Source organism: Panthera uncia (assembly GCF_023721935.1).
Source record: "Panthera uncia isolate 11264 chromosome C1 unlocalized genomic scaffold, Puncia_PCG_1.0 HiC_scaffold_4, whole genome shotgun sequence".
Classification (NCBI taxonomy): domain Eukaryota; kingdom Metazoa; phylum Chordata; class Mammalia; order Carnivora; family Felidae; genus Panthera; species Panthera uncia.
Genome location: NW_026057585.1, coordinates 28,027,670 through 28,053,928, shown reverse-complemented (window position 1 = coordinate 28,053,928; position 26,259 = coordinate 28,027,670). Strand labels below are relative to the sequence as shown.

Sequence of the window (26,259 nt, the reverse complement as noted above, 5' to 3'; positions counted from 1 at the left end):
AGGTGTTTATTGTGCCCGGTTATGGGCAGGGCTCTGTGTAAAGGGCTATGTATGTACTGGTTAGTAGGTTCTTGATTTGAGTGCTTAATGATGACAAGTAAATGTGGAACTAAGTTTAAAGCCAATACTGGCAATGACATCATTGTATTGTACTACAAATTTGTCAATTACCAGTTTTTAAGAATATCTTTATTGGGATATAATTCATATACCACAGATATAATCCACCCATTTAAAGTGTAAAATTCGGTGGTTTTAGTATTCACACAGAGTTGTACAGTCATATCCATGATTTAGAGTGTTTTCAACATCCCCAAAAGAAACCCCATAGCCATTAGGTATCACTGTCCATTCCCTCACCCTCCTGCCCGAGGCACCACTAATCTACCTTTTGTGTCTGTGGATTTGCCTATTCTGGACTTCTCACAGATATAGAATCATAAAATTTGTGGGGTTTTGTGACTAGATTATTTCACTAACCATGATGTTTTCAAGTTTCAGCTTAGTTGCATGAATCACTACCTCATTTTTTTTAATTGCCAAATAATACTCCATTGTATGCCTCTACCATGTTTTGTTTATCCATTTATCAGTTGGTGAATACTTATATTCTACTTTGGGACTATCATGACTAATGCTGCAGTGAACATTTGTATGCCAATTTTTGTGTGAACCTGTTTTCATTTCTCTTAGGTATATACCTAGGAGTGGAATTATAGGTCATATGGCAGCTCTGTTTAACTTTTTGAGGAACTGCTAGATTTTTTTCCTAAAGAGGCCGTACTGTTTTACATTGCGACTGGCAATGTGGAGGATTGCAGTTTCTCCACATCCTTGTAACACATATTATCTTCTTTTTTATTATAAACATCCTAGGGAACATTAAGTGGTACCTCATATTCATTTGTATATCCGTGATGGCTAATGATGTTGGCATATTTCTTGTGTTTGTTTGCCATATTATATGTTCTTTAGAGAACTGTCTGTTCACATCCTTTGTCCATTTTTTTCAACGGGTTATTTGTCTATATTATTGAATTATAAGCATTCTTTATATATTCTGGCTATTAGGCTCTTATCAGACACATGACTTGCAGACATTTTCTCCCATTGTATTGGTTTTTTTACTTTCTTCATGGTGTCATCTGCAACACAGAAGTTTTGGATTTTATTTATTTTATTTATTTTTATTTATTTTTTGTTTTGGATTTTAATATAGCCTAGTTTATCTAATTTTTTGTTTGTCACTTGTGCTTTTGGTATGTTATAAATGAGAAACCATTGCCTAATCCAGGGTTACAAAGATTTATTCTTATATTTTCTTCTAAGAATTTTATGGTTTTATGCTTTTAGCTCTTACATTAGTTCTGTGATCCATTTTGAGTTAATTTTTGTGTATAATGTAAAGAAGGGGTCCAAATTCATTCCTTTGTGTGTGGATATCTAGTTCCAGCACCATTTTTAAAGAGACTATTTTTTCCCTAATAGATTGTCTATGTACTCTCGTTGAAAATCACTTGCCCACTGCTATGGACTGAATTGTTTCCCCTCAAATTCATATATTGAAACCCTAACCACCAAGGTGATGGTGTTTGGAGATTGTGCTTTTGGGAGGTAATTGGATTTAGGTGAGGTCATGAAGGTCCCACCTCAAGACTGTAGTAGTGCCCTTAAAAGAAGAGACCCCAGAGAGCTTGTTTTCTCTCTGTACCGTGTGAGAACACAGTAAGAAGGCGACTGTCTACAAGCTATGAAGGGAATTCTTACTGGAATCCAACCATGGTGGCTCCCTCATCTTGCATTTCCAGCCACCAGAACTGTGAGAAATAAATTTGTGTTGTTTAAGTCAATCTGGCTCCTAAACCATAATCCATTACCATATTTTGTCATGGTAGCCCGAGCTAATAAAACACATGTAAATGTTAGGGTTTATTTCTGGTCTCTTGATTCATTCTATTGGTCTGTATGTCTGTTCTTAATGTCAGTTTGACTTTTGTGAGAAATCGAAGTTGGATTTTTTGTGTTTTTATGTCCTGGATCCTAAGTGTTTTTTGATGCTAGTCTTTATTTGCTGACATACATTTTGTCTGTGATCCAAATCATATTGACTTTAGTGTAGAAAATTCTTTTTGGGTAATTAAATTTTAAGTGTATTTGTGTGATTTGGCTTACTTTTTTTCTTTTTATGCTCTGACATGCTTGAATGATCTGATTTTTTATTATTTCAGTGTTTCTTATATGAAACTCCTATAAGCATAAATGGAAAATTGCCTAACCTTGACTCACCGTGTGTGTAAGAATAGTATGACATAATTTAAACAGATACTTTAAGTGCAGTTTAAAAAATCATTATCATTTTTTAACATAGATCATAGGCTCATCATTGAGTTTCGACTATCAGTTTTAAAATGTATACTTTTTTTGTTCTAGTATGTGGTATAGTGGTATTGTCATAAGAGCAGGCTCTGTAGTCAAGCCAGGTATACCACTTCTAACTGTGTGAACTTTGACTAATCACTTACTGTTAGTTTCCTCATCTGAAAAATGGACATAACAATATCTACCTCAGAGTGTTATTGTGAGGGTTAAATGAGATGCTTATAAAGCACTTAGCATAGTGGTTTGGCATATAGTAAGCACTGAATATATTTTAATAAGTGTTTATAGTAGTTGGCCCTATGACATGATACATTTCTTATGTGTAAGTTTATTATTTTATTCTTTTTTAAAAAAAATGCATCCAGCATGGGGCCTAAAATCACAATCCCTAGGTCGAGAGTTGCATGCTCTACTGACTGTGCCAGCCAGGCGCCCCTTGAGTGTATGTTTAAATGAGATGCATGGGATCTGTTAAATTTTTATGTATCGAGAAAGGAGGAAAGTACATCAATGTTTTCCTGTATTTATTGTCATTGGAAGTGATAGATAAAAAGATTGAGAGACAGCATGGGTAGAGTGGAGGAGGCACCGGACTTGGCAGCAAAGCAGAGATCTGCCTTTGGGCTGTGCATTATCTTATGTTATGATTTCTTTGAGCCTTAGTTTTCTCATATTTAGAACAAGGAGGTTGGAGTAGATGGCTTTGTGCTTCACAGCACTTCACAGCCCTCTCTATTTTAAGCACTTAATCACATTTTGTTTTGTATTAGGTTAGTCATATATGTCTGTGGTTATGTAAGCTCCTTAAAATTAGGTCATCTCATGGATGTGAACATGCTCAGTGGTATTTTGTATAGTATTTTGCACATAGAAAATGCTTGTGATGTACCCCTTCCATTTTTTTTTTTTAGCAGATTGCATTGGAATTTCTCTATATTAATTAAAGTGTAAGGAGAGGATTATAATGTAAAATATTGAGATTAGTTTTTTTTAGTAAAACTTCTGAAAAATAATCTTTAAAATTTTTACTTATGAAATTCAGTCCTTATTAGTGACTTTATCGCACATTCTTTCTTTTTAGATAACCAATAAAATTTTTGAAGTATTGTTATGTTGCTACTCATTGTAGAGTCCTTTGGTATTATACACTTTAGAGTGGGAAATGCAGCCTTTGAAATATGGTTTTATATACAGTGGCATCATATGTGGTTCAAACAATTGGCAGTGGAACATAGTTCTTGCTTCATGACCTCATGGTTAAAATTCAACTTAGTGTCATAAAAATCTTTGATTTCCCAAGACTTACCCTGTTATAGTTGTCAGAGTGTATATATGTTTGTGTGTGTGCATGTGTGTGTGAGGAAAAAAAGAGGAAAGACCTTTCTTTTTTCACACTTCAACTGTTTATTCCATTGTTTTTTGTTTTTTTTTCCAAAGATGCATGACCTTTGAATTTTCAGTTTACCATCAATAACTGGGGATGCTAAGATAAATTGTCAGTAAGGTAAACACATAGAATAGCACAGAAGAAAACACTGTATTTCCTCTGCAGCTTTTTCAGGTAGTGGTTATTTTCTCTCTCATATTTCTTATACTAGTAGGGCTGGAAGTGGGTGGGATAGGTGTTTTGTTGTATTACCCATATTTAACTATATTTTCTGTATTATTGATGTTCTGACATCTGAGGCCTCACTGGGGAGAGATTGCTCCTCCCAGGGTTAGGTAATTCCTGTGAGCACACCAAGTAATCCTGAATCTATTTCAACACCTACCTCCTTTATCTGATTCTTATATTCCAAAAGGCAATATTCCTCTGCCCTAATCTTCCCAGGGCAAAGTATCAGAAAACGAAAGGTCACCCTTATAGCCCAGAGCCCCCCATCCTCCCCACCCCCAATTCCAATTATTCAAACTATCTAATATTAAGCTCCTTCAGCTGCTTATCTTATGTCACCCATGCCTTCCCTCAGAAAACAAAAGAAAAGGGTTCTGCCTATGCCTTTACATCTCCCTCCTTCAGCCTCCAGACCAACCCTATTGCTTCTCCATGTGGCCATTCCTGGTTGGGGTGTGTCTCTCTCTGCTTGGGGATTATAAATTACAAACTATTTTTTCAATGGCATTCATTTCCTAATCATCTGGCCTCAGCATACCTGAATAAAGCCAATTCCCAGGTGCATTTTAAAACACTTGAATACTTAATTGCTACCTTTATATCTTTCTCTCTCCCATCTTCCTAAACTGCTTTTCTTTGAATCTCATCTTGGCAGTCTATATCACTAGTCGGTCATCTATAGACACCCCCCCAAGTCAGTCTTCCTCATTTCTTCTTTTTTCTTACTTAAAAAAAAATGTTAATAATTTTTAATTTTAATTCTAGTATGTTTAACATACAGTAGTATATAAGTTTCAGGTGTACAATACAGTGATTCAGCAATTCTATACAATACTCAGTGTTCATCATGATAAGTGTACTCTTAATCCCCTTCACATATTTCACCCATTCCCTCACCCACCTCCCCTCTGCTAACCATCTGTTTGTTCTCTATAGTTGAATCTGCTTTTTGGTTTGTCTCTTTTTTGTTTTGTTTCTTAATTTCCACATATGAGTGAAATCATGGTATTTGTCTTTCTCTGGCAGACTTACTTCCCTTAGCATTCTATCTTCTAGATCCATCCATGTCATTGCAGCTGGCAAGATTTCATTCTTTTTTTATGGCTGAGTAATATTTCATTATATATATATACCACATCTTCTTTATCCATTCATTTATTGATGGACACTTGGGTTGCTTCCATAATTTGGCTCTTGTAAATAATGCTACAGTTAACATATGAGTGCATATAATCTTTTCCAATTAGTGTTTTTGTATTCTTTGGGTAAATACCCAGTAGTGGAATTACTGGATCATTTAGTAATTCTATTTTTAATTTTTTGAGGAACCTTGATACTATTTTCCACAATGGCTGTACCAGTTTGTGTTCCTACCAACAATGCACGAGGGTTCCTTTTTCTCTATATCCTCGCCAACACTTGTTTCTTGTGTTTTTGATTATAGCCATTCTGACAGTTGTGAGGTGATAGCTAATTAATGGTTTTGATTTGCATTTCCCTGATGATGAGTGCAATTGACTATCTTTTCATATGTTGGTCATCTGTCGGTCTTCTTTGGAAAAATGTCTACTCAGGTCCTTTGCCCATTTTTTGGTTTTAATTTTTTTTTACGTTTATTTATTTTTGAGAGAGAGGGAGGGACAGAGCGTGAGCAGGGGAGGGGCAGAGAGACAGGGAGACATAGAATCTGAAGCAGGCTCCAGGCTCCGAGCTGTCAGCACAGAGTCCGATGTGGGACTCAAACTCATGAACTGCAAGGTCATGACCTGAGCTGAAGTTAGACGGTCAGCTGACTGAGCCACCCAGGCGCCCCTCCTCTGCCCATTTTTTAATGGGATTATTTGTTTTTTTGGTGTTGAGTTTGTGTATACACACACATATACATACATATACATAGTTATACATATATACATATGTATATATGCACTTTTTTTTTTTGAGAGAGAGCGCACAAATAGGGGAGGGGGCAGAGGGAGAGAAACAATTCTTAGCAGGCTCCACACTTGGTGCAGACCCTCATGCAGGGCTTGATCCCGTGACCCTGGGATCACAACCTGAGCTGAAATCAAGAATTGGACATTCAGTTGAGCCACCCACGTGCCCCAATGAGCATGGAATATATTTCCATTTCATTGTGTTATCTTCAGTTTCTTTCATCGATGTTTTATAGTTTTTAGTGTACAGGTCTTTCACCACCTTGGATAAGTTTATTCCTAGGTATTTTATTATTTTGGGTACAATTGTAAATTGGATTGTTTTCTTAATTTCTCTTTCTGCTGCTTCATTATTAGTGTATAGAAATGCAACAGATTTCTGTACACTGATTTTGTATCCTGCTACTTTACTGAATTCATTTATTAGTTAGTAGTTTTTTGGTGGAGCCTTTCGGGTTTTCTATATAGAGTATCATGTCATCTGCAAATATTGGAAGTTTGACTTCTTCCTTGCCAATTTGGATGCCTTTTCTTTTTGTTGTCTGATAGCTGAGGCTAGGACTTCCAGAACTATGTTAAGTAGCAGTGGTGAGAATGTATATCCCTGTCTTGTTCCTGACCATAGAGGAAAAGCTCTCAGTTTTTTCCCATGAGGTTGATATTAGTTGTGAATTTTTCATATATGGCCTTTATTATGTTGAGGTAATGTTCCCTCTGTTCCTACTTTGTTGAGGGTTTTTATTGTGAATGGATGTTGTATTTTTTTAAATGCTTTTTCTGCATCTATTCAAATGATCAAATGTTTTTTATTTTTTCTCATGTTGATGTGATGTATCATGTTGATTGAGTTGCAAGAATAAATCCCTCTTGATCATGATGAGTAATTTTTTAATGCATTGTTGAATTTGGTTTGCTAATATTTTGTTAAGGACTTTTGCGTCTATGTTAATCATATTGACCTATAGTTTTTCTTTTCTTGTGTCTTTATCTGGTTTTTGTATCAGGGTAATGTTAGCCTCATAGAATGAATTTGGAAGTTTTCCTTTCTCTTCTGTTTTTTGGAAATGTTTGAGAAGAACAGTTATTAACTGTTCTTTAAATGTTTGGTAGAATTCCCCTGTAAAGCCATCTGATCCTGGACTTTTGTTTGTGGGGTTTTTTTTTTTGATTACTGGTTTAATTTCATAGCTGGTAATTGGTCTGTTCAAATTTTTGGAGTCACCTGATTCAGTTTTGGGTGGTTGTATGTTTCTAGGAATTTATCCATTTCTTCTAGACTGTTCAGTTTGTTGGCATATAATTTTTCATAATATTCTCTTAAAAGGTTGTATTTCTGTGGTGTTGGTTGTTATTACTCCTCTTTCATTTGTGATTTTGAGTTCTCTCTCTCTCTTTTTATGAATCTGGCTAGAGGTATCACTTTTGTTGATCTTTTCAGAGAACCAGCTCCAGGTTCCATTGATATATTCTATTGTTTGTTTTTGTTCCTATATCATTTTTTCTGCTCTGATCTTTACTATTTTCTTCTACTGTTTCTGAGTTCTGTTTCTTCTTTTTCTAGCTCCTTTTAGGTGGAAGGTTAGGTTGTTTATTTGAGATTTCTTGCTTCTTGACTGTAGGCCTAAATTGCTATAAAGTTGCCTCTTAGGGCATTTTTGCTGCATCCCAAAGATTTTGGACCATCATGTTTTCATTTGACTTCATTTTATTTCCTCTTTGGTTTCCGGTTAACCCATTCAATTGTTTAGTAGTATGTTATTTAATCTCCGTATATTTGTGTTCTTTCCATATTTTTTCTTATGGTTGATGGTTAGTTTTATAGCATTGTGATTGGAAAAGATACTTGGTATGACTTTGATCTTTTTGAATTTGTTGAGGCTTATTTTGTGACCTAATATATGATCTGTTCTGGAGAATGTTCCATTAGCATTTGAAAAGAGTGTGTATTCTGCTGTTTTAGGATGCAATGTTCTGAATATATCTGTTAGATCCATCTGGTCTAATGTGTCATTCAAAGCTACTGTTCCTGTGTTGATTGTGTTTGGATGATCAGCCCATTGACGTAAGTGGGGAATTCAAGTCGCCTACTTTTATTATATTACCATGGATTATTACTTCCTTTATGTTTGTTATTAACTGTGTTATGTATTTGGGTGCATAAATATGTACAATTATTATATCTTGTTGGATTGTTCCCTTTGTGATTATATAGTGTTTTTCTTTGTCTCTTGTTACAGTCTTTGTTTTAATGTTTATTTTGTCCATGGTAAGTATTACGCTCCTGGCATTCTTTTCACTTCCATTTGCATGATAAATGCTTTTCCATCCCTTCACTTTCAATCTGCATGTGTCTTTAGGTCTGAAATGAGCCTCTCGTAGACAGCACATAGATGGGTCCTGCTTTTTTAAAAACTTGTTTTTAATTAGAGAGAGAGAGAGAGAGCGCATGAGCAGGGGAGAGGGACAAAGGGGCAGAGAGAGAATCCCAAGCAGGTTCCATACTCATCATGGAGCCCAATGTGGAGCTCGATCCTATGACCCTGAGATCATGACCTGAGCCAAAATCAAATCAGATACTTAACCACCTGGTCACCCAGGTGCCCTGGGTCTTGCTTTTTTTTTATTATTATTATTTCCATCACCCTGTGTCTTTTGATTGGAGTGTTTAGTCCATTTACATTCAAAGTAATTATTGATAAGCATGGACTTATTGCCATTTTGTTGCTTGTTATGGCTGTTTTTGTAGTTCTTTATGTTTCTTTCTTACTCTCCTCTCATGGTTTGCTGGCTTTCTTTAGTGATATACTTGGATTCCTTTCTCTTTATTTTTTGCATATCTATTACTGGTTTTTGATTTATGTTTACCATGAGGTTTATATATGGCATCTTACACATATAGCAGTGCACACCTGTTGCATCCTTTTCACACCCATGGCATCCCTCCCTCCCAAGGACAGTCCCAAGAACTGTTTGCCTCCTGACAGCATCTCCACCCTTCCTACCCTTTTGGATGTGGCCTCTTCTCTACATTTAGCTGTGGAGAGTCTGTCCTGCCAGTCTTGAGTTCGTTTCCTGGGTTATTTCCACTGATGTGGGTGTTATTTAGTTATATCATGGGAGAAGGTGAGTTTAGGATCCTCCTACTCCACCATCTTTCCCAGAAGTCAGTCCTCCTCATTTCTCAAAGAAATTCTTGGGGCGCCTGGATGGCGCAGTCGGTTGAGCGTCCGACTTCAGCCAGGTCACGATCTCGCGGTCCGTGAGTTCGAGCCCCGCGTCAGGCTCTGGGCTGATGGCTCAGAGCCTGGAGCCTGTTTCCGATTCTGTGTCTCCCTCTCTCTCTGCCCCTCCCCCGTTCATGCTCTGTCTCTCTCTGTCCCAAAAATAAATTAAAAAAAAAAAAAAAAAAAAACGTTGAAAAAAAAGAAATTCTTGTCAATTTCTCTGGTAATGTAATTCTTGGTTATTACAGTTGTCACACAGGTATTGTTTCTAGTATGTGCCTCTTGATTCTTTTAATTCTTGTCTTCCAATAATCCTGTTCTCTACATGACCTCACTACCATGTCAAACCCTAAGTCGTATTGTTACCAATAACTGCAGCCCTTCGTAATCTTGATTCCAAGCATCTCAACCTCTGACTTCTACCTATCTTTCTAGCTTACTCCTTTAAAACTCCCAACTCTAATGATTTATGGCTTCATCAGGGCCTGCAATGACTTTTACCACACTTTTATTGTCTCTTATCTTCTCATGTCCTCAGTTCTATCCTTACTTAGCTTAAATTTCTTTGTCATTATATCACTTCCTTTACATATAGCCTCTCTTCCCTTGTCCCCTCTGAATTTGTCTTATTTGCAGGTCAAAATCCCAAACCTTAAATCCAGCTCTTTGACTTTTCCACTCCTGCATCCACACACTTGAATGGCTGGAGAAAAACACATGCTAATTGGTCTCACTTTTTTTTTTTTTTATATATATGTAATTTATTGTCAAATTGGTTTCCATACAACAACGGGTACTCATCCCAACATGTGCCTTCCTCAATTCCCATCACCCACTTTCCCCTCTCCCCCAACCCCCCCCCCCCATCAACCCTCAGTTTGTTCTCAGTATTTAAGGGTCTCTTATGGTTTGCCTCCTTCCCTCTCTGTAACTTTTTCCCCCTCCCCCTCCCCCCTGGTCTTTTGTTGAGTTTCTCAGGATCCACGTATGAGTGAAAACATATGGTATCTGTCTTTCTCTGCCTGACTTATTTCACTTAGCATAACACTCTCCAGTTCCATCCACGTTGCTACAAATGGCCAGATTTCATTCTTTCTCATTGCCAAGTAGTACTCCATTGTATATATAAACCACATCTTCTTTATCCATTCATCAGTTGATGGACATTTAGGCTCTTTCCATAATTTGGCTATTGTTGAAAGTGCTGCTGTAAACATTGGGGTACAAGTGCCCCTATGCCTCAGTACTCCTGTATCCCTTGGGTAAATTCCTAGCAGTGGTATTGCTGGGTCATAGGGTAGGTCTATTTTTAATTTTTTGAGGAACCTCCACACTGTTTTCCAGAGCGGCTGCACCAATTTGCATTCCCACCAACACTGCAAGAGGGTTCCCATTTCTCCACATCCTCTCCAGCATCTATATAGCCTCCTGATTTGTTCATTTTAGCCATTCTGACCAGCGTGAGGTAGTATCTCAGTGTGGTTTTGATTTGTATTTCCCTGATGAGGAGTGACATTGAGCATCTTTTCATGTGCCTGTTGGCCATCTGGATGTCTTCTTTAGAAGAAAAGTGTCTATTCATGTCTTCTGCCCATTTCTGCACTGGATTATTTGTTTTTCGGGTGTGGACTTTGGTAAGTTCTTTATAGATTTTGGATACTAGCCCTTTGTCCGATATGTCATTTGCAAATATCTTTTTCTATTCCATCGGTTGCCTTTTAGTTTTGTTTATTGTTTCCTTTGCAGTGCAGAAGCTTTTTATCTTCATGAAGTCCCAATAGTTCATTTTTGCTTTTAATTCCCTTGCCTTTGGAGATGTGTCGAGTAAGAAATTGCTGCAGCTGAGGTCAGAGAGATTTTTTCCTGCTTTCTCCTCTAGGGTTTTGATGGTTTCCTGTCTCACATTCACGTCCTTCATCCATTTTGAGTTTATTTTTGTGAATGGTGCAAGAAAGTGGTCTAGTTTCATTCTTCTGTATGTTGCTGTCCAGTTCTCCCAGCACCATTTGTTAAAGAGACTGTCTTTTTTCCATTAGGTATTCTTTTCTGCTTTGTCAAAGATTAGTTGGCCATATATTTGTGGGTCCAATTCTGGAGTCTCTATTGTATTCCATTGGTCTATGTGTCTGTTTTTGTGCCAATACCATGCTGTCTTGATGATTACAGCTTTGTAGTAGAGGCTAAAGTCTGGGATTGTGATGCCTCCCACTTTGGTTTTCTTCTTCAATATTACTTTGGCTATGGTCTCACTTTAAATCAATGCCTTAAGTAGGCACTTAGTGCTGTCAGTCAGTCATACTGCATGTAGTCATACTTTATTTCCCTAGTCCCATTTGCTCTCCTCCTTTCCTAGATTATTTCACACCGCCTTTTTTTTTTTGACCTTCAGTTGCTCTTCCCCCATCTTCCTTCTCACTTGATGAGCTTTCTTTCTATTTCACTAAGAAAATCAAAGCAGTTAGAAGAGAACTTTCACGAACTGTTCCCACATCTATTCATTTAGTTGCATTTGTACCATATATTTTGTCTTCTCTCCTGTTGCTATTGAAGAACTTTCAGTGCTTCTATAACCATTCCTTCCACTTGTCTACCAGATCTCACCGTATTTCTTTCCACCTATTGAGGGACATTTCTCCAGCAATTTCACTTTCCCAAAAAGAGTTCCTTTTCTCTTGCATCTTCTCATTGGTATATAAACATGATATTTTATCCCCACCTTAAAAATAACAGAAGCCTTTCTTGACCTCATTTCCTTTCCAACTAATACTTTACCAGTGAGTATTCTAATGCTCTTTTCCCTTTTATATTAAAGCTCAAGAGTTACTTACTACACTGCTCCAGTTCCTCTCCTATTCTCAGTCTTTTAAAAAAATTGAACTATAATTCACACACCTTAAAATTCACTCTTTCAAACTGTGTAAATTCAGTGGTTTAGTATATTTACAGTGTTTTGCCACTATCACGTCTCCAATTCCAGAATATTTTCACCATCCTAAAAGGAAATTCCATGCCCCCGGCAATCACACCTCACTCTCTTTTCTCCCAGTTCCTGGCAACCAATTATCTGCTTTCTCCCTTTATGGTTTTGCCTATTCTGGGCATTTCATATAAATGGAATCATACAGTACACATCCCTTTATGTCTGGCTTTTTAAACTTGGTGTGATGTTATCAAGGTTCATTGATGTGGTGTTTATCAGTACTTCATTGGTTTTCATGGCTGAATATTTCATTGTATGATGGATAAAGGATCATCCAGATCATCCTCAGGTTTGATGATTTGCTAGGAGGGCTCCTAGGACTCAGCACATAGTCATATTCTAGGCTATGATTTATTACAAAAGAAATAAAGAGAAAAGGCACATGATGTGAAGTCCATGGGAAACGAGGTACAAGCTTCCAAGAGTCTTCTTCCAGTGGAGTCACACAGTACATGCTTAATTCCCCTAGCAATGAGTTGTGACAGCACTTCCGAAATGTTGCCAACCAGGGGAGCTCATTAGAAGCTCAGTGCCCAGGGTTTTTACTAAGCATTTGTCATGTAGGCACCCTGTGTCTATTTCGCATCCATATTCCAGACTCCTGGAAGGCAAGCGGGTGTTTAACATAACCCATATTGTTCGTGTAAATAGTTTAAACATAACAAGCCACCCTTATCATTTATAGAATTCCAGGAAAACTCCTAAAATCATGTTCTCAGATACAAGCCAAGGGCTAACCTTATAATTAAATTTTTTTTTTAATTTTTTTTTTTTTAACATTTATTTTTGAGACAGAGAGAGACAGAGCATGAACGGGGGAGGGGCAGAGAGAGAGGGAGACACAGAATCGGAAGCAGGCTCCAGGCTCTGAGCCATCAGCCCAGAGCCCGACGCGGGGCTCGAACTCACAGACCGCGAGATCGTGACCTGAGCCGAAGTTGGCCGCCCAACCGACTGAGCCACCCAGGCGCCCCTAATTAAATCTTTTAAAGATAGTAGTCAGGGCTGCTATGTTAAATCTCTTCTATGCATATGGATATACCATATTTTGTTTATCCATTCATGAGTTGATAGACATTTGGGTTGTTTTGACTTTTTGGCTGTTATGAATAATTCCACTCTGAACATTGATGTGCACATTTTTGTTTGAACATGTTTTCATTTCTCTCATGTTATATACCTAGGAGGGAAATTGCTGGATCATATGGTAAACTTTTGAGGAAATGCCAGACTCTTTTCCAAAGAGGCTACACCATTTTACATTCCTACCAGCATGTATGAGGATTCCAATTTCTCTATATTCTTGACTACACTTGTTGTTATCTGTCATTTTGATTATAGCCACCTTAGTAGGTGTGAAAGGTATCTCATCGTGGTTTTGATTTGCATTTCTCTGATGGCTAATGATGTTGAATATCTTTTTTGTGTGCATATTGGCTATTATATATTTTCTTTGGTAAACTCTATTCACATTCTTTTTGTTATATATAATTTTTTAAAGTTCATTTATTTTGAAAGAGACAGAGAGGATGTGTACAAGCTGGGGAGGGACAGAGAGAGAGAATCCCAAGCAGAGCCCGATGTGGGGCTTGAACTCATGAACAGCGAGATCATGACCCGATCTGAAATCAAGAGTCAGATTCTTAAACAACTCAGTCACCCAGGCGTCCTGATCTCTATTCATATTCTTTGCCCATTTGTAAGTTGAATCATTTATCTTTATATTATTGAACATGATTTATATTTTTTAATTCTTTATATATTCTGTATTAATTTTTTGTTTTTATTTTTTTTAATGTTTATTTATTTTGAGAGAGAGAGAGAGAGAGTGAGCACACAAGCAGGGGAGGGGCAGAGAGAGAGGGAGAGAGGGAATTCCAAGCAGGCTCTGTGCTGTTAACATGAGGTTCCATCCCTTAAACTGTGAGATCACGACCTGAGCCAAAATCAGGAGTTGGCCGCTTAACTCACTGAGCTACCTAGGTACCCTGTTTTTATTTGTTATATAGTCTCTATGTAAGAATTTTATTCTATATAAAAGAATTTTTAAAATTCTTTATATATTCTAGTTACAAGTTTCTTATCAGGTATGTGATTTGCAAGCATTTTCTCCCATTCTGTGAGTTGTCTTTTAACTTTGTTCATAGTGTCCTTGAAAGTACAAAAGTTTATAATTTCTGTGATTTTCATTTTGTCTTTTTTTTGTTACTTGTGTTTTTGGGGTTATATGTAAGAAACCATTCCCTAATCCAAGGTCATGAAGATTTATACCTTTGTATACTTTTTAAATTCTTACATTTAGATCTTTAACCTATTCTGAATTAATTTTTGTATGTACTGTGAAGCTCATATCCAGCTTTTTTGCATTTGGATATCCAGTTGTCTCAGCACCGACTTTTGAAGAGCCTAGTCTTTTCCTGTTGGATTTTCTGGACACCTGTAAAGGAAGAACATGTTATTGTGTGTCTCCTTTACTTTTAATACTCTACTCAGAGAATATGTCACTTCTGACCTTTCTGGTCACCAAATGGGTGGGAGTTTTCCCCCATACCAAACAATTCTGAGATTCTCCAGACACCAGCTGGGTGTCCTACAGATTTAACTTAATTCTCACACTACTTGGAGATATTATTTGATCCCACAGATTAAAGGTTCAGTTCCATAAGACTGTCCCCAACCTTTTCAGATGCCAGTTGCAAGTCCAAGTTGTTCCTTCTCTGTGCTTCTGACCAACCAGATGTGAATTGGAGGTTCCCATAAACCCTTTCTCAGGTTCAATTAATTTGCTAGAATAGCTCATAGAATGCAGGAAAAGATTATACTTGCTAGATTGCCAATTATCTAAAAAATGATATAACTCAAGAACAGCCAGATGGAAGAGATTCAAAGGACTAGGATGTGGGAAGGGGTGTGGAGCTCCCATGCCCTCTGTGGGTACACCACTCTCCCAGCACCTCCATGTGTTCAACAACCAAGAGGTTCTCCAAATCCCATCCTTTAGATATGGAGGATTTATTGCATAGACATGATGGATTAAGTCATTGGCCATTGATGATTCTCTCTTGCCAACCAGCGCCCATCCGTGGTGACTTTCCAGATGTCACCTAGCTCATTAATGTAAACTCTGCTGTGGTTCAAAGGGCTTGTTATGAATAAGAAAAGCCATCCATTTCACTTTTATTCCTTTTATTTCAGAAGCTAAGAACAAAGCTAAATATTATAACAAAAGATGTCTCTATGGCTCTTGCATAGGAAATTATAAGGGTTTTAGGAAATATGTGCCCAGAACAGTAGGCAAAGACCAAATATGTATTTCATATTATAAATCACAAAATCACAACACTGTTGTCAAAATTTGTTGCATATATATGTAGTTCTGAATAGTCAGTTCTGTTCCACTGATTTATATGTTTATTCTAATGTCATTACCACATAGTATGGATGATTGTAGCTTTGTAGGAAGCTTAGAAATTTGGGAACTTATGAATTGTCCAACTTTGTTCTTTGTCAAGATTGTTTTGACTATTCTGGGCCCCTTGCATTTATGTTTGAATTTTAGGATTGATTTTTTGATTTCTGCAGAAAAGTAGTTGAATTTTGATAGATAATACATTATATCTGTAGATCAATTGAGAGAGTACTGCCATCTTTTTTTAAATGTTTATTTTTAAGAGAGAGAAAGAGCTAGTTGGGAGAGGGGTTGGGGGGGTGCACAGAAGATCTGAAGTGGGCTCTGCACTGACCGCAGAGAGCGAGATGCAGGGCTTGAACCCACAAGCCGTGAGAGATCATAACCTGAGCCGAAGTGGGTTGCTTAACCTAACTGAACCACCCAGGTGCCCCAGAGAGTACTGCCATTCTAACAATATTAAATCATCTGGAATGTATTTCCATTTATAAAATTGCTTTCAGCATCATTTTATAGTTTTCAGCATACAAGTGTTATGCCTTTTGGTGAAATATGTCCTTAAGTGTTTTATCTTTTTGATGCTATTATAAATGGTATTATTTTCTAATTTTGTTTTGGATTGTTCATTGTTAGTATCTAAAAATATGGTTGATTATTGCATATTGATTTTGTATCCTGCAACCTTGTAGAACGTGGTTAACAAATAGTTTTTGTAGTGGATTTCCAAGGATTTCTGTATATAAGTTTGCCATTTGTAAATAGAGATAGCTTTACTTGTTCTTTCAATCCAGATGCCTCTTCTTTTTCTTGCCTAATCCCCTGGCTAGAACCTCCAGTTAAATGTTGAATAGAAGTAATAAGAACAGGCAGGCATCCTTTCTGATTTAGAAGGAAAGCTTTCAGTCTTGTACTATTAAATACAGTGTTAGCTGTGGGTTTTTCATAGATGTTCTTTATCAGGTTGGGGACTTTCCTTCTATTCCTAGTTTTTTTGAGTGTATTATTTTGACAGGGTATTGGATTTTGTCAAATGCTTTTTCTGCATCTATTGAGGTGATCATATGGTGTTTGTCCCGTTGATATAGTGTCTTAGTCCTGCTAAGAGGACTAAATTTAAAAGGTTTTGTGAGGTCTTTGGGCTGCTGTAACAAAATACTACAGACTGAGTGGCATATAAACAAAAAAAATTTATTTCTCTTAGTTCTAGAGGATGGAAGTTCAAGGTCAGAGTGCCAGTATGGTAGGATTCTGGTGAAAACCCTATTCTGGGTTGCAGATGCTGACTTCTTACTGTGCTCATGGTGGAAGGAGGAGAGGGATCTTTTTGGAGCTTCTTATATAAGGGCACTAATCCTATTCATGAGGGCTCCACCTAATTACCTCTTAGAGAATTTTGAGGGTATACAAATATTCAGACTATAGCATATGATGTATAATATTGATTTTTATTTGCTTAGCTACCCTTGAATTCCTGAAATAAACCCCATTTGTTTGTAATATATAATACTTTTTATATGTTGCTAGATTCAGTTTGCTATTACTTTGCTAAGGAATTTTTTCATCTATATTAATAAGGAATATTAGTCTGTGGTTTTCTTATGATGTCTTTGTCTGCTTTTGTATCAGGTAATAATGGCCTCAGAATGAGTTTGTGTTCTGAGTTATGTTTTTTGGAAAAGTTTGTGAAGGATTGGTGTTAATTCTTTAAGCATTTGGTTAAGTTCACCTGTGGAGCCATCTAGTTCTGGATTTCTCTTTGTGGGAAGTTTTTGATTACTAACTCAGTCTCTCTAGTTGGTATAAGACCTATACCTGAACAGACCGTTCAGTTATTCTATTTCTTCTTAAGTCAGGTTTGGTAGTGTGTGCCTTTCTAGGAATTGTCCATTTCATCTGGGTCGTCTAGTTTGATGGTATTATATATTCTGAACATTAAAATATTTTATAGACTACTTTTAAAACTTTCTGCTCTTTGAGATTGATCTTTTTTCCAGTTAGCCCAGATAAAAATAGTTATAAAATTATGTCGTTGTTTTATATGAAGGCAGTGCTTGGTAAACTAGCTTTTAAGAATCACTAACATTTTTAGTAATACTTTACATATTCTTTTAGGGTTGTATATTCATCAGACAGAAACATAAGAAACTATGAAGAAGAAATTGTTAGGAAAAAGATAGTGGTGAGGGGAGTGCCACAAAAGAAATGTGACTTCAGCTTTGGAATCTGCACTGACAACGATGGAAGATCATCTGTAGAGTCATCTGATTGTTCTCTTCAGAAGCATGAAGTTCCAGAGGATGTCGATGTTGGAGTACATAATTTAATTTCTACTGGTGAGCTATTTTTTGGTGGATTTTTATAAAAATTGTATAGCTGTGAAAGTAATTATATTCTGATACAGTTGGAGAAAACATATTTCAAAAATCAATTCTACTGATCTCTTTTTTATAGGAGGTGAAATAAAGGTAGAATGAAAGTAGATGTAATAAAAGTAACTGAAAGTAAATTTTTTATGGGTAAGTGAAACTCCTAGTTTTCCCAAACAATTGGAGATGGTATTAATCTGAATAAATACACATATAATTCACAATTCTCCTCTTAAACCCCCACGTCACCATCCTTATTCTTATCTATACCAATGAAAGCTTTAGCAGACTATAGAGTCAGTTCTGTTATAACACAATACAGGCACTATTTAAAAACAATATGCAGCATAAAAATCACCATTATATTTTATCATGACAAAAAAATTACTGAAAATTTTGTTGTGCTATGTTTTAAAAAGATAGGAATCTAATAAAAATGATACAGTTTTACACATGTTAAGAAATACATAAATAGTATAGTAAATATGGTGTTTGTCCTTGAAAAATAACTTTAGTTTGTGGAGGTGAGTGTCAGAAGGGTTATAGTTTGTGAACTATTGTGAATTGGCAGAAGGAGGATGTTAAGGGCACAGGAATAGGTACAGATAGATAAAAGTATAAATGATACTGATATAGTAATAGATATTCTAACAGGAACCTTGAAATCTCTGGATCACAAAATTGACTGTTTATTACTTACGTAGTGTCTTAGTGCCAGTTCCCAACCCCCAGGCCCCACAAGGTTATGTGACCTGATGTTACCTTGCACATGCAGTGGCATTGCACCACAAGAGAGGAACACCAAAATTAGGAGACTTTCATAGGTTTCTGGCAGATCTGCCCATCCTCCTCTGCATATAGAGTTAGAGATGAAGACGGAGAGATAGAAAGGAGTGATATCTGAGTTGAATCTCAGTGGAAAAAAACAGGAGTTAGCCAGGCTAAAGAGTTTAGGGGAGAAGTACTACAGGCAAAGGAAAAAACATGACCTGCCTATTAGAGGCAGAACGACCCCAGGCACAGAGCAAATTTTGAAGACTGGTAGTAGTTTGTTGTAGGACCGGGATGGAAGAGGGGACAAGAATGGTCACAGTAAGAGATGAACCTGGAGATACAAGCAGAAGCCAGATCACTGAAAACCTTATGTAAAGGATGACCTTATTTCTTATTGTCCAAATTTGGATACTTTTGAAAGAGTGCAAAGTTATTATTGCAGTTTATAATTACTCTGGGGCAACAGGCATTAACTGGGATTGTCCCAGGCAAACCAAGACTAGTAGTCACTTTCCTTATAAACCATTTTTTTAATGTTTATTTATTTTTGAGAGAAAGAGAGACAGACAGAGTGTGAGCAGGAGAGGTGCAGAGAGAGAGAGGGAGACACAGAATCCCAAGCAGGTTGCAGGATCTGAGCTGTCAGCACAGAGTCTGATATAGGGCTCAAACTCACGGACTGTGAGATCATGACCTGAGCTGAAGTCAGACGCTTAACTGACTGAGCCATCCAGGCGCCCCTCCTTATAAGCCATTTTAGAGAGTTTGGGTGGTACTATTTGGCAGGCTTATGGAGTATAAGCAGAGGAAGATTAAGATAGAGTGGAACGATGACTTCAGCTTGAGGAACATTGAGTTTTGGGTTTCAGTGATTGTGGTTTTTTTTTTCTTGGCACCACTTCTGACACCAAAATGTGGGTGTTTTTTTCTCCACACCAACCAATTATCCAGTATCAACTGGGTATCCAACAATTCAATTCTGACACTAAGGGTTATACTGTTATGCAGATAAGAGTCAGGTGCACAGTATGCACCCCGTCAGCCTGCATTGGGCAGCTGTTGCCCTCCAGGATGAGAGAGCTCGGACTAGTCCCCAACCACCTGCATAGTGAGGAGCCAGATGTTGTGGGGCCTGGTAAGCCATTGTAAGACTTTGGCTTTTACTGTAAAAAAAAAAAAAGGACAGAGCCATAAGGTTTTGAACTGGTATGGATCAGGATTTGAATTGCATTTTAAAACATGCCTCTAAATGCTTTGTCAAAAATAGACTGTGGGAGTCAAGAGTGGGAGATGTGTTGGGAAGTTATTGCAGAAATCTAGGTGCGAGGTGATGGTGGCTTGGACTGCAGTGGTAGCTATGGAGATACTGAGTTGTGGTTGGATTCTGGCTGTCTTTTGGTATAGGACCAATAATGACGTTCTGGCTTATAAGTATATAAATTTATAAATTTGTAATTTGGTTAGTGGGAATCTGTCCCCAATGACAGATCCTCAGCAGATGTACTGACTAAAGTTTCTGGATTGATATAGCTATGATATATAGTGTAGTAATTTCTTAAAATGTAAACATGTTTTACATTTCACTCCTCACTTTCTGAATGATGAATCTTTTGAAGTAGAGATACTTTTTAAAATACTTATTTTCTTAAGTGCTGAACAAATCCCATTGCTTCCAGTTGAGAATCTGTTGGTTTAAATGTCATTCTCACCAAAAATTCATGAACAAGAGTAGGAAGGAATTAGGTAGTGAAAAAGGATATCAAAATTGGAAAATATTCTAGCATCTTAAGAGTTCATAAAGTGGCTTCAATTTTGGTGTATAGTTTTGTATAATATTATGTACATTTAAATATGTACCTACATTAAAAGATATGTTTGTATTTAAATATAAGTTGAAGTTTATATTTCAAAATAAGATATAGATGATTTTTAAATTGTTTTATTTTGAATTTACCAGTTCAGTATTTCAGTTACTGTTGTTCTCTCTTAGTAGCTAATCAAGATAATTATGGGGAGAAACATTAGGTTAATATTAAAACACAAAATTTTTGTATATTTATAATAAACTATTTTTTAGTTTTGTTTTTCTCTTTTAAAGATAATTATGACTTGGATCCTGCATCTGAATTAGGAGAAGATTTATTGAAACTATACGTGAAACATTGTTGCCCAGATATTGATATTTATGTTGATGGAAAAAATTTTAAAGCTCACAGGTAAATAGGCATGTGATTGATTTGGTGTGTTGGTTGTGAAAGTGAAGATTAAAAGGGTGGCTGTCTCTAGCACAGTGGTTTTCAAGCTCTTATTCACAAAAGTAAAAGGGGTTTCATGGTGATGCCGCAGGGGGCCTTTGACAGGGAAGGAAGTTGGACATTAGGCAGGGTATTCTGCCTGAGGCTCACACAGGCATGCATCGCCCCACCCAGATATGTGTGCGTGCTTCAGCCAGAACAGATGTCTGCTTTGCGTTGGACATGAACCTAAGATTTCATTAGGAAAAAATACTCTGTTGCCTAAAATAGGTTTGAAAGCCACTGTCACAGAAAATGTAATTAAATGCAGTTTTTAATTTCACAGGCATTATAGTATTGAGAATGATTACTTCTACATGAATGACATGTATTTTCTCTGGATGCATTTTGGCTCGAAGTCTTTGATTTAGAATAGATATTCTTATGAATAGTGTTGATTAGGAGGTTTAATATTTCAATGTACTTTTTAAAAACCATTATTGTGCTTTACAATTGGGTTGCTTAGACATTCTAGGCTTTTGGATTTCAAATTAAAGCCTACTCTTTTTTGCAAGTAACTAAAATCTGCTGAAAAGAATAACAAATTTTAATAAGAAATACAGATTTTCTTTTGGAATTCAAGGGAAAGAAGTACAGATGGACCTCAAAGGGACTAGAAACAGAACCAGAAAACTGAGGAACCCGGTCTCTTTTTTCTCCCTCTCTTTGTGTTTCAAATAGAATGTTGATAAGTTATTCTGGTTCTGAAGAGAAAGAACCAGACTATTAGTAGTGGCAAGAAGCAGTCTTCTAGGTTCAAGGGTTCACATTCTTGATGAAATTAGCAATGGGTTCAGATTATAAGAATCCGCCATGCCGCCAGTAGTGATGTTTGTGCTCTTAAAAATCATATTGGCTTTGCCAGTTAATTGACAGGAGTACATTGCTAAACTCTAGGATTACCAGTTTTTATCAGACTGTTTACCATTCAAAATTTGAACTTTTCTCTTGGGAACATGTATTTTGTAATTATAAGAACTACATATGCACATTTTTTCAAATTTTTATGAAATCTGCATTATACATAGTAAAATGCAGAGTATTATATATACTTTTAAATGTTTATTTTGAGAGAGAGAAAGCAAACGTGAGTGGGGGACAAATAGGGGGAAAGAGAGAGAGAGAGAGAGGGAAGGAATCCCAAGCAGGCTCCATGCTATCAGCATAGAGCCCAACAGAAGGCTCGGACTCACAAACCGTAAGATCATGACCTGGCCCAAAACCAAGAGTCAGATGCTTCATCATCTGAGCCACCCAGGTGCCCCAATACAGATTTATTAATATTTTCCATATCATGTATATATATTTCCCAAATTGTGTGTGTGTGTGTGTGTGTACATGTGTGTGTTTGTGTCTTTCTTTTTGGTGAAGGGAAGCAATGCAATTTTATTTTAAAGATTAATTATATGTTTAGGTTTTTCTTTTTTTTTTTTTAATTTTTTTTTAATGTTTATTTCTAGACAGAGAAAGACAGAGCATGCGTGGGGGAAGGGCAGAGAGAGAGAGAGGGAGACACAGAATCCGAAGCAGGCTCCAGGCTCCAAGCTGTCAGCACAGAGCCCAACGTGGGGCTCGAACTCACAAACCGTGAGATCATGACCTGAGCCGAAGTCAGTCGCTTAACCGACTGAGCCACCCAGGCGCCCCGATGTGTTCAGGTTTTTCTTGAAACCACATGGACATTCTACCAAAGTTTTATTTATAGAGCCCTAAGGTTATTGCTCTCATACAGGGAAAGCAAGACCTTGTGATCATTTGCAATATATCCTCAAACAGTGTTTATATTTGGTCTCTGTGTGCTGCTTGACAGTGAACTATGTTTTAGGAACTGGATCCAGAATATTAGGTTTGTATTCCAGGAGAGTTCTTGCTCACATTTCTGGTTTATTTTGTTCACCAAGCAATAAAAATATATACTCCCTAGAAAGGCAACTTCCTGAGCATATGTTCTAAGAAGATCTGGCTTTAGTTTTCCTACTTTGTTGTTAGCACACTTATGTGAGTTACAGTGGCAAATTCTCAATCTCAAGATTGCCATTCTAGTCCAAACTTGAACAACTCTCTGTTTAGTACATAATAATTTTATTATTCAGTTTAAGGAATATTATGTCAGTAGTTCAGAAGACACATATTCATATCATGTAGTCTAAAGCCCAACATCAGAACTTTCTGAATAACTTCTTGTTCTAGCTAATCAATGTCAGCATTTATCTTAGTGGTGTGACTAAAAATCCATTTGTGATATGGCCGTTTTAATTTTTAATTTATATGTACTGATATATTAAAATATCAGGCAAGTACTCACAAATACCAGGATTTATTATCAGAATTACATTCTCATTAGGTCTTTATAACAGTTTAGTTTGCTAGTTTAATATGTCCAAATTGATGTGGTAATGAGGTAGTTTCTTCTTTTCTTGAGTCCCTGTCTTTCCCTCATGGTCAAGGTCCTCCCTCAAAAACATCCCTGATATCTGGTTCTTCCAAGATTATCTCTCCAAGTTGCTAGTTGCTCTGTCCAGTCTTTATTTTGATCCCCAGCTTAGTGCCTGGAGCTCTTCATAGCAATGCTTCAAGACAGTCTTATGCCATTCACTTGCTTGGGGTGGCACAATTAAGCCAAAGAAGTCATTTTATAACAGAGTGTTTAAGAGTGTGTGAACTGTGTGTAGAACCTTTGTGGGTTTGAATTCTAGCTCTACTATCTTTTAGCTATGTGAATTTGGGCATTTAACCATTCTGTGCTTCACCATCCTCATCAAACATGGAGTTTCTTAAAGTATTCATCTCACAAGGTGATTATGAGGATTAAATTACTTTAAAGTACTGTATGGGTATTTGCTTTTCTCATCCAGGCAATAGGCCTTTGATACAAGCTTTTGTGGAGATGGTAGCAACAGCTTGTATGCACTTTACTTATGTGGGACAAGCAGAGAAACATGGTTTGGATCACTTGCATTTCCCCCCAATCCAAGGAATGGTGGAACAGCAATAGGCCTCCAGGAAAAGTCACATTTACCGTATTCTTCTCCATCTACATAGGTCTTTTGCCCTTTGAAGCATCCTCTTCACTCTTCACACACATTTGTCCTTGTTATTTCCAATACTTCTACTCAAAGGAGAACTGAAGAGAGTTCTTTTTGAGAGGAGGGAGGTTATATATAATAAAAGGAGTACCCATTAGAGTTCATTGATCCTGTTTGTTATGTTACTCCTTTCCTGAATATTGCTTCCTGGGACACTACTACACTTTATCCTCTTTTGTAGACCTCTGTAACATTACTTCCCTGCCCAAATTGCTCTCAATTACTAGATGAATTGTACATTTCTGTCTTCTTGTATTTCCTTCTGTCATCTTCAGCCTACCCCTAAGTTTGTTCCTGATCCAATCTATTGCCGATCTCCTATGTTATGGCATTATTTATTATTGTAGCATTTTCTGAGAAAAGTTGAATGTTACAATTTTTTTTTAAGATTTTATTTTTAAATAATCTCTATACCCATCGTGGGACTCAAACTTACAATCCTAAGATCAAGAGTTGCACCCTCTGGGCACCTGGGTGACTCAGTTGGTTAAGCCCCTGACTTCGCTCAGGTCATGATCTCATGGTTCATGGGTTCAAGCCCCATGTCAGGCTCTGTGCCGGCAGTTCAGAGCCTGGAGCCTGCTTCAGATTCTGTCTCTGTCTCTGTCTCTCTCTCTCCTTCTGCCCCTCACCTGTTCACGCTCTGTCTCTCTCAAATATAAATAAACATAAAAAAAAAAAAAAAGAGTTGCACCTTCTACTGACTGAGCCAGCCAGGCACCCCAAACCTGTTACATTTTTAAGATAGTCTGTTTGTTGCACTTCTGTGTTCCATAATTAAGATTTCCTTGTGCTGCTTTATTGAAAAAGTTTGGCAGTGGGTCCTGATTTTAGCTTTGACACTCTAGATCTGATACCATTTCCAAAATACCTTTCTTCTCAGTGCCTGATATTATACCATTAGACTTTCATTCATTGATTTAAAGTGTTCAATTCTCCCTTTAAAAATTTTTTTCCTGAATATTTAGCAAATTAGCACTGAATCGGGTCAGTGTTCTAGTTTGTGCCATAGGTATGTATTAGTTATATGTTCACATGAAAGCTTTTTCAGAAGTGTGTATTTTTCAGAAGTGTGTATATTCAGAAGTCAGTCTTTCGGTGTTTAGATTCTGACTCCCCCATTTACAGAATGGTTGGGAAGTTACTTAATGTCTTCAAGTCTCAATTTCTTTATCTGTGAAAAGAATAATAACAGTCATTATAGCATAGAATGGCTGTGATGATTGAATCAGGTGATATACACAAAACACTTAGCCCAATAGCTGGCACACTAAGCTTTCAGTAAATGTTAGTTGCTACAGATGTGTATTAGGTACCTGGAAGGGGGACACATTGTTGCCTATTGTACCTTATCTTATAGTGGAGGTTGGCAAACCATGGCTCAGATCTGGTCACTGCTCTCTTTTTATATAAAACAACCAAAGACAAAGAACCATATGCAACAGTAACCTGTAATGCCTGATACTTATATCTGATATTTTTTACCTGTCCCTTTACAGAAAAAGTTTGCCATCCCCTGTCTTGTTCAGATTGCCAGGAGCCTTTAATGAAATAATTATAATAAAATTCCAAATTACCATGCAATAAAATGAGTCACTAACATCTTAATATTAATTACTTTGTTAGTGATAAATGGTCAACCTTGTCCACTTGGGGCGTTTGATGTGCAAACAGTAGAGGGAAAAGAGATAAAATTCCTTGGTGCCACAGGCTTTTGAGGGAGGTTGCAGTAGGGAACCAAAGCGAAAGGCTCTGGGTGCCTGAAAGAAAACAAACCACCTGCAGTAAGCTCCTTAACCACACTTGACTAAAACTGCTCTTCAGATATTCTTTATAGAACGTGCTAGTAGCACAGTGGGCGGACTGTCAGGTGTAAGAGGCTATTCTCTAGTATGCTTCTCCTTTTCTGTTCCTATCACTGAGTTTGTGTCTTCCAGGAGTCACTTGGGTTGTTCCCAAATCTATTTAATGCCATTTGAACTTAATTATTTTCATGGCATAACTTAACAAAATAAACCAATGATACATGAAGATGAAAAGAGTTATTGTTCCAGTGAAAACTAAAGTGAATGGAAAGATCCAGTAAAGGAGAGATGCTTTAAAAGTTGCTGTTGAATTTAATATAGGTGAGCAATATAAAATTTGAGGGGAAGTTAGGAAAATCTAAAATGATTCTATACTTGAGTTGCTTCACAGAA

At 37.0% G+C, this 26,259-nt stretch overlaps 1 protein-coding gene across 4 annotated transcripts in view; it reads left to right on the top strand.

Moving 5' to 3' along the window:
* Positions 1–26,259, top strand: part of BTBD8 (BTB domain containing 8) — a 116,829-nt gene that overhangs the window by 7,235 nt on the left and 83,335 nt on the right. For 2 of the 4 annotated variants that reach the window (XM_049618421.1, XM_049618419.1), the window contains exons 3-4: positions 17,654–17,874; positions 20,759–20,897. In XM_049618421.1, the coding sequence (XP_049474378.1) occupies positions 17,654–17,874; positions 20,759–20,897 (360 nt within the window). Of the gene's footprint in view, positions 1–17,653; positions 17,875–20,758; positions 20,898–26,259 lie in introns of those variants that run through there. The other 2 variants (XM_049618420.1, XM_049618422.1) reach the window with 2 other exon arrangements.